Source organism: Glycine max, chromosome 4 (genome assembly GCF_000004515.6).
Source record: "Glycine max cultivar Williams 82 chromosome 4, Glycine_max_v4.0, whole genome shotgun sequence".
NCBI lineage: Eukaryota > Viridiplantae > Streptophyta > Magnoliopsida > Fabales > Fabaceae > Glycine > Glycine max.
Window position 1 is genome coordinate 48647813 of NC_016091.4, and position 8759 is coordinate 48656571.

Below are 8759 nucleotides of genomic sequence, written 5' to 3' on the forward strand. Positions count from 1 at the left end.
TATTATGAATTTTAATTATAATATAATTTATATATTAAAAAAATATTTATTATAAATTTTAATTATATAAATAAACGTTTATCATTTATATTTTACAAGGCAAAATACTAATTTTCTAATAAACAATAATTAAAATTGTTATAAAATTATAACAATAGAAAATCAACGTTTTTAATATTAAGTATTAACCTTTAATAAAAAAATTGAAAATACTTATTATGTAAAAATATAATTATTAATATTTTTTCTTATTTAACAGTAAATTTTTCATTTTTTATATTTGTAAGTGCTTACATCATTATATCAACAAAAAAAACGGCAAAAGCAAGATCAAACATGAAAAAAGCAGTACCCGTTTCGTTTGGATTCACAAGCAATAACAATTCAGAAGATTATTGGATCTTTTCCATTAATTTTGTATTATTAGTCGTCCCCTGTTGTTATTAATCTCCGTAATTATGTTTAATTCCATTAACATCATCTGTCATGAAAGGTAAGTGTCTCATTAATTAATGTCTTGAATATCAAATCTGTGGCTTTTGTTTTTGGGTATCCTGCCTACGCGTGGCGACATGTGTGACTGAATGGGCAGTTGTGGAAAATTAATGAACAATTGTAAAAAAATACAAAAAATTGGGTCACGCTATTCATTTTTTTCTTTGATGCATTCATCATCACCATCAAGACAACAACATCTTCAATTTGGGACGTTCTTCTTCTTCTCAGCTGCAAGGTCCAAAAAGTCAGTGCAGTGAAAACGGACGATCCGAAGAATATTACCCTCTCTCTATAACATTATTCATCAGTAAGCAAACCCTCTCTCTCTCTCAAACACACCAATCTCTCTCTCTCTCTCTCTCTCTCTCTTTTTCACTTCTGGGGTTTTAAGGTTGTTTTGTTTTTGTGTCTCAATCTCCAGGATCAGTTTGATCTTATGTAAATGAAGTATTTTTAGACAAAACCCAGGTTTGTTTTCGTTTCAAATAAGGTTTTCTCGTTCTGGGTCTTTTCATTTTGTTAAGTATTTTTTTTTTTTTTTTAACTGGTTGATACAGATTCACTGAAAAACCTCGAAGCGGAGAAAAAAGGCAACAACTTTTCATCTCTACGCAAGTGGTTATGGCGGTTGCTGAGAATGTTGGGGCCAAAATCGGTTCTTCGAGCCAGAGCTTGGAGAACGGGTTAGTGTCAGCGGATTCGGGTGAGGTTGAGAAATCGAAAACCAAAGGCGATCAGAATCTGAACAACGGCGTTTTCAACCATCAAGAGAGAGTTCCCGGTACCATGCCAGTTCCTAACGGCAATTTCAGCTACAAGGCTCAGATGCACGCAAATGGGGTGAACAATGATGGGTATGGGATGAATGGGGTGACGAGTGGGGAGAATGGGGGTGAGAGTTTCAAGCGTGATATGAGGGATTTGGAAGAGCTTTTGTCAAAGTTGAACCCCATGGCTGAGGAATTTGTACCTCCATCACTAGCCAATACTCATGGCTTTTTAGCTGGACCTAATGCTGGGTTTGGTTACACTAACAATATTATACTGCCTACTAACTATGGAAATACTAATGGTCAAACTAACAACAGAAGGGTATGAGTAATTTGGTTTGATTTCTATTAGATTAGGCTGTTTTCCTCCCAATATTATGTTACTAGTATAAAGGGTTTCAGTTTTTTTCCTTAAATGCAATGTTATGTGCTACAGAGGAAGAATGGCTATAATCCTGGGAAGCGAAGAATGAATAATAAAATGGATATGGAGAAAAGGGAGGAGATGATTCGGAGAACTGTTTATGTGTCTGACATTGATCAACTGGTATAAATTTTAGCTGTGTTGTGGATTCTCTTGCTTGCTATCTTGCAATGTTTTCTGCTTGTATTCATGCAAATGATTGTTGTTTTTCTGTTGGAATATACGCTAATGATTGTTGTTTTTCTGTTGGAATAATGCAATTGATTGTCGTTTTTTTGTTGGCATCTAGGTTACTGAAGAGCAGCTGGCAGCTCTCTTTCTCAACTGTGGCCAGGTAGAAATGGTTACGATTTGTTTATGACATGTGCTTTCTTCATAATTATGGTTGATCGTGTTACTAAATTGACACGTTGTTCTTGGCTATAGGTTGTTGATTGCCGTGTATGTGGAGATCCTAACTCTATTCTTCGATTTGCCTTCGTTGAGTTCACAGATGAAGGTAACATTGCTGCCAAATGTTGCTCATATGCTTAAATTATTATTGGTATTTCACTTTATTAACGGTGTTATGCCTACAGAAGGTGCAAGGGCTGCTTTGAGCCTGTCTGGTACCATGCTTGGATATTACCCATTGAGAGTGCTACCTTCAAAAACTGCCATTGCACCGGTCAATCCAACATTTTTGCCCAGGGTAATGTTTTTCTGTTCATGATGCCTATTACATGTATTAGAAGATGAATGACCATAGTGAACTAACAATGCTTGTTACCTTTCTAATGGTGCTGTATTTCTCAGTCTGAAGATGAAAGGGAGATGTGCTCAAGAACAATCTATTGCACAAATATCGACAAGAAGGTAGTTTAGGATTTTCTACTCTTTCGCAGAATCTTGCTTGAAGGAACTACTTGGTCTTTCTTTAGTGTCTGTTGCTGCAATTGAGGCTCGCAATTCTTAAAAAATTATTTTCTTGTTACTTCTGCAGCTTACTCAAGCAGATGTCAAACACTTCTTCGAATCTATTTGCGGAGAGGTTTGTAGCTTTTAATGGAACTAGGATTATAGTGTTCATTGCTGGTTGAGTTTAAGCATTATGTGAAATATTTTTCATTATTTTGGTGTATTCATCTAGGTTCAATACTGTTTGTTGTTGGTTAAATGATTATGTTGTAAAATATTTTCCATTATTTTTTATTTACTCATCTAGGTTCATCGCTTGAGGCTTCTTGGGGATTACCATCATTCAACTCGAATTGCATTTGTTGAGTTCGCACTGGTAATTGCTCACTAACTTTTCATGTCTTGCTTTCATCTGAGTAAACCCTGGTTTACTTAGCTATTTTGTATATTATCTATCTCTGTGTAAAGTAATAACCCTCAGATTGAGTGCTACTGCTGACCTTGCAGTAATGTGGTTACCCTCCTATCCCCCAACCCCCAAAAGAATCCATTCTATGTGTACTTCTTGTGGGTACACCGTACACTACTCTCAATAATTGTGTTTTGGACTTTCATAGTTATAGTTACTGCACATTGCCTGCTGAAATAGCTCCAAAACAGTCCTTTTGAAGAAAAGAATCAGAGACTTGTTATTTGGATGACAGAAGGTATATGTGTGTATAAAGGGAACTGCAAAAATCCTCATACCTATTTTTTAGGAGCATACATCTTTTCTTTTACGAGAAGCGTCCAAGCATTTTTTTATAATTTTTTTGGGTAATTTAGTAAAACAACATTTACTATTTATTAGTATAAAATGAGAAACTAAAAGTCTCTCTCTCTCTCTCTCTCTCTCTCTCTTTTCTTTTAAATTTCATATGCTGGTATTTTTTGTAAGAACAAGGAGAACTTTAAATCTCTCATGGCAGATCTGCAGTCAAATATTGGGAATGACTTCCCCTCGCTTTTCATTCACCTCCTCTTCATCCACATTGCAGCCATGGGTAGAAATTGTCAAAGTTCTGTAAATCTGTCTCTCATCAACAGATTTGATGAAGATTTGGTCTCTTCTCAGTCTTCTCACTCAATTTTCACTCACTGCAAGTGATGATACTGGTCATATTTCTCTTTTTTGCATAAAAGAGGAGTGGTGCTTTGGGTTTGTTCTGAATTCAAAGCAAGGTTGTCTAGATCATGATTTCACTCCAGACTTCTGGTTTTTGTAGGACCAGCAGTCTTGATCACACTCACTGACTTGCATTGGTGAGATTGGCATAAGATTGCCAAGAGTGTTTGGTTCAGCGTCCACTACCTATATATGCGCGTAAATGGTGCAGATCTCAGAAGCTATATAAAGCTGCTTATATGTTAAATTAGGTAGTGACGCGATTTTGCTTTTACATGGACAAGAAACCAAACGCGCATTTAATGTTTTTGTGAGGTGCCATTTTGGTGGCGGGTCAAAAACCAATTTGGAGGCAGAAAAAAAAAATAGATCCATCTGAACCGCAATTTCTTGTTTGGTGTCATCTCTCAATATGTGTTCTGTAATTGGCCTGTGGTTGGTTTGTTCTTGTTGATAACGGGTGATGACATGTGGGCTGGTGGCAGAGTGGTGATTGGAATTTGTTTGTGTATCAGTGGTGGTTGAACACTTGTCTCATTCAAACTTGGTTGTGGCTGACTACTGGGTGTGACCCACTGTTTTTTTCCTACATTTTGTTAAATAATCTCTCCCCTTTTTAACTCGTTTCTATTTGCTTGCTGGTTGTGGCTAATTGTTGATGGTAGGAGTTGTAGAAAACAGATGTTTTTCTTTTGGATGCAAAAAATTATGTTGTGTATACTTTATTTATAAAATTTATATATATAAATAAAATTGTGTCTTTTTATATTATGTGCTATAATTTTAACTTCATTTGTGGGTTTCAACTGACTTATGCATTTTTCATTGAATTTTGATTAAATGTTAGTGATGAACAATGTTTAAGATTATTTTTTCTTATCTATGTTATTGTGTGTGTGTGTGTGTGTTTGCAAGTGCACGCATGTATATTTTCATTTTAGGTAGGATCTTAAAGTTGACAACTTTGGATTAAGTCAAGCTCACACTGTGATGTCCACACATAGGAAAGGAGAGAGAGAAGAATCAGAAGACAGCTTAAATTGATTTTTTTATAACAAACTAAATATTATATTACAACAATATCCATTAATGCAAGTTATATAACACCAAAAGAAACCGCATTTTCTGTCAAAAGTTCATTAGAAGGATGGGTGCACTATTCGCCCATGGAATGTGGAGATTACTGTAATATGGGACTGACAAAATTCATTAGTTGCTTGCATCTATAATTACTTGCTATGATCTGCAGCATGAGGGTGGAAAATCCACTTCAGTTATGTTGCATGATAGCTGGTGTTTAAGGTGTGCAATAAGAGTAATCGGAGGGAAGAAAAGAGGCAGTTGATGGGTATTGGGAATGTTAGAAGAGGTAGTTGATGGTCTTTGATCTGATGCATAAGTATGTGTTATAGGAATAATCAAAGGGAAGAGAAGAGGCAGTTGGTGGGTATAGGGAAAGGTTAGAAGAGGCAGTTGATGGTTTTTGATCTGGTACCTAAGTTTGCTTTTCAGTTTTCACCTTTAGAATTCCAAAAGGATAAATACAGTTTTTGATGCTTGATTACAACATATTACTCTTTTCATCTTACAAAAACTGAAGCTATATTGTATCTTACAAAAACTGTATCGATGTAGCGTACAAAAACTAAAGCTATATTTAGCTTTGCATACTAAGCTCTCACTGGTGTGGTCCTAATCTTCGTTTCCCTAGTAAAATGCTATATTGGAAGGGTTTTGATAATCACAGTTCTTTGTATCTATGAAATTGATCAAATGTTTTTCTTTTAAGAATTATGTTTTGTGCTTACAGATAAGTATATGAAATTGCTGTTTCTGTTTCTTTTTTATCTGCCTGAAGATTTTATCTGCCTCATCCTTGCAGGCGGAGAGTGCAATTGCAGCTCTGAGCTGTAGCGGTGTGATCTTGGGTTCACTGCCTATAAGGTTAGATCGACGCATTTCCTTTGATTTCAACTGTCCTAAAACCTACGGAACTTTTTTAATGTTTCTTCAAACATTCTCTGCTAAGCAGGGTTAGTCCATCAAAGACACCAGTGCGCCCTCGTGCTCCTCGTCCCCCCATGCACTGAATCATCCTTTCTCGTGTTTCTGCTGCTGCTGCAACTCGGAGATATATTTACATATATACATACATAGAAACAGATATATTCTAAGGGTACCTATGGCGTTTTGTTGATACTTTTGTCCTCGAGGCTTGCAGTATGGTATCTTTGTTTCCTGTTGGGGTCATGAGTTGTGTTTAGCTCGTAGAGTTGGATGGCGTTTTGAGGATCTCCAAGGCTTAATTAATTTATGATGGGTTGATCTTGCAGGAGAAAATTTTATAACTGGATTTTTCTAACATCTGGGAATTTATTTAAAAGGAACATGCTACAAAGTCTTTGTTTTAGTCATGTGCTGTTTGTTTGTGATCTTGCGTACACTAACCTCACTGCCACAACTTCCACCTGCTTTTCATTTAATTTTAATTAATAATTGCGTTTTACAAAGAATGTGTTAAAGTAATAAGTATAGTTCTGTTGAGTTTATGAAGGAAGACTTGGTTCAATTCTTACATGATAACATCTTTGGAAGGAAGTGAGAAGTTTTAAATATGATTAAGCTTTGGGTGGAATATCAGTTCCATAGCTGGTTCTGTAGATCGAAGTTTGTGGAGATTTTTTAGGTTCTTACCAAGAAACCAAAGGTCTTATATTATAGCCATAAAAAAAAAAGAGTATATTGCTAACAACCCCCTTTTAGAAACTAGCATTGGCTGTTAGTGGGATAAAACTTCTTTGTTCTCTCATTATTGCTTTATGTACTTTCCATTACATTATGAGTTCATTACAGAATGTAATTTATATTCCGGAATGAGTTTTTTATGATGCAATGGGAAATGACGGAAACAACAGCCCTGCTAATGTTATGTTTCTCTTGCCAAAGTTGGTGTAAACCACCTCTCTTAGTCTCCTAGTCATCTAATTCCACAATATTGGCCAAACATGTTCCGAATTTTTCGCCACTTTTTGTTTATCTGTATGCCATACACACTATTTTTAAATTTTAAGTGTAAAAGGAAATTAGTTGGTTCAATTTATATTGATTGTCTTAAGAAGATTTTAGAAACATTTGGTATGCCTACATCTTATGTAATGTTGGCATTCCATTCGCCACAATTGCTTAAAGCGTTTGTAGTTGAATTTGACATTAAAAGTTCAAAACTACACCAGAACGTCAGGTGCATGAATAAATAGTGGCTGGTTTTTTTCATTGGGGGGGTTACAAGGCGTACGCATAAATATCATTTGTTGATGTTCTGGTATTAGATTTTTCTGAGAAAATTTAACAATAAAAATTAAAATTTATTTGAAATTATTAAGACAGCATGCATAATTAACTCAAATAAATTTAGGCTCGATAAAGTCTGATAATATAATATGTAAATAGTATAAGGTATGATTATATAGGCTTGATAAATATATACTAGTAATAAAATAAAATAAAACTCAAAACTTTGAACTCACAACTCACAACTCACGAGTCTCGGATGGTGACTCCAGGATCCCTGCGGTTGTCTTTTAAATGTAGAGAGCTTCAGGTTCATAAATATTATGCACTATTTTAGTCTTTTTTATTTTGGGTTTCTTTTCTTTAAGGAGAAATTGAGTTAAACAAAATTTTATGAAAGGCGATTTTTGAAAAGGTAATTTTTTTAAAGAAGATTTTTTTCAAAAAAAATAATTTTTTAAAAGAGCTATTTTAAGAGTTTTAGACTTTTTCTTCTCTTTCTTTTTTTCCTCCAAATTTTAAGACTCAAGTATATAATATTTAAGAAATTTCAACTTAAAATTAATTTTTACATTAAGATTATAAAATTAAATAAATTTAATTTTAAATATTATTTAGTTTTAACTTTTAAATAGTTTTTAAGCTTTAAAAAAGTTATATTAAATGCTATATTAGTATGACATCGAAATCGAACAATACTAGTACAAGTAATACTAGATTCTGTTTGATGACGTATGGTGCATTACTGGAAAGAATAAAAATGAACACTTCAATAAAAAAAAGTATTCTATTTATTTAAATTTGTTATGTTATATATATTTTTAGATAAATGAAAGATTTTAAGGTGAACGTTCAACCCAAAAAAAAAACTGTATATAAAGATTAGCACATTTTATAGGCCTTTCATTTTTCAAAGAAGCAAATTTTTAAAGGAAACTAGATCCAATAGCTAGCGATTGATTTAAGAGAGTTATAGATTTTCACAACAGTTGTATTCACTTTTTAAAAAAAATTATTTATGCATTGTTATTTAATTCAGTATTAAGTTTCTTTCTTTTCTTTTTTTTATTATTATCTACGCTTGATAATTTCTTTTTAGAAAAATTGACGCAATTCAATTTGTAAATTTTACAAATGTGAAAAAGACAACTAAATAGGGAAATATAACTCATCCTATTTAAAGATGGGATGATGAATTGTAAAATGATGCGTTAATCTAACAAAATTCATAAAAAAAAGTACAACAAAGGAAAATACTAAAAGTGTTAATTCATTCTTTTCACACGACATTTATTTCTATTTAATACATGTATTATTTACTTTTAAATTAATAGGTTAAGTGGAGTGGATTAGGTAGACCAATCCAACGGAGTTGTGGGTTGAGTCGCATAACCTATTTTATCATTTTTTTCTGATTAAATAAATTGACTTAGATGATTTGACTTGTTTTATCAGTCATAATTTATATTATAAACTATAAAGGAGTATCAATAAAAAAACTTATAAAAGAGTGAACAAAATGACAATTATTAAAGACTTAAACTTAATTTAATTTTTGTTTGTGTAATGCAATTATTGAATCAAACTACTCAAGTACTCCACTATATTCTAGTGGATTGTTGAACTTAATTTGTTAAGGTCTTAAGATGAAACTTGGTATTAGGTCCTATATTATTATGGTCTTATATGGATAATTTTTATATAAATACGTATG

The 8759-nt window shown here is 33.2% G+C and overlaps 1 protein-coding gene across 1 annotated transcript; it reads left to right on the forward strand.

The window, feature by feature from the left end:
- The first annotated feature begins 530 nt into the window (after positions 1-530).
- On the forward strand, positions 531-6164 carry LOC100787572 (polyadenylate-binding protein-interacting protein 12). The gene is made up of 12 exons (XM_003523275.5): positions 531-805; positions 920-966; positions 1056-1590; positions 1705-1815; positions 1982-2026; positions 2119-2191; positions 2271-2383; positions 2488-2547; positions 2675-2722; positions 2897-2965; positions 5637-5698; positions 5787-6164. Exons 3-12 carry the CDS (start codon positions 1120-1122, stop codon positions 5842-5844), a joined length of 1110 nt encoding a protein of 369 aa, XP_003523323.1. The 5' UTR covers positions 531-805; positions 920-966; positions 1056-1119; the 3' UTR covers positions 5845-6164.
- The last annotated feature ends 2595 nt before the right edge of the window (positions 6165-8759 follow it).

What these genes read in the sequence shown, in the direction of transcription:
- LOC100787572 (XM_003523275.5), top strand. Translation starts at nt 1,120, where the DNA reads ATGGCGGTTGCTGAGAATGTTGGGGCCAAAATCGGTTCTTCGAGCCAG. An exon ending in CGTTGAGTTCACAGATGAAG is followed by an intron (nt 2,192 to 2,270) that starts GTAACATTGCTG and finishes TTATGCCTACAG; the next exon opens with AAGGTGCAAGGGCTGCTTTG. An exon ending in GCACAAATATCGACAAGAAG is followed by an intron (nt 2,548 to 2,674) that starts GTAGTTTAGGAT and finishes TTACTTCTGCAG; the next exon opens with CTTACTCAAGCAGATGTCAA.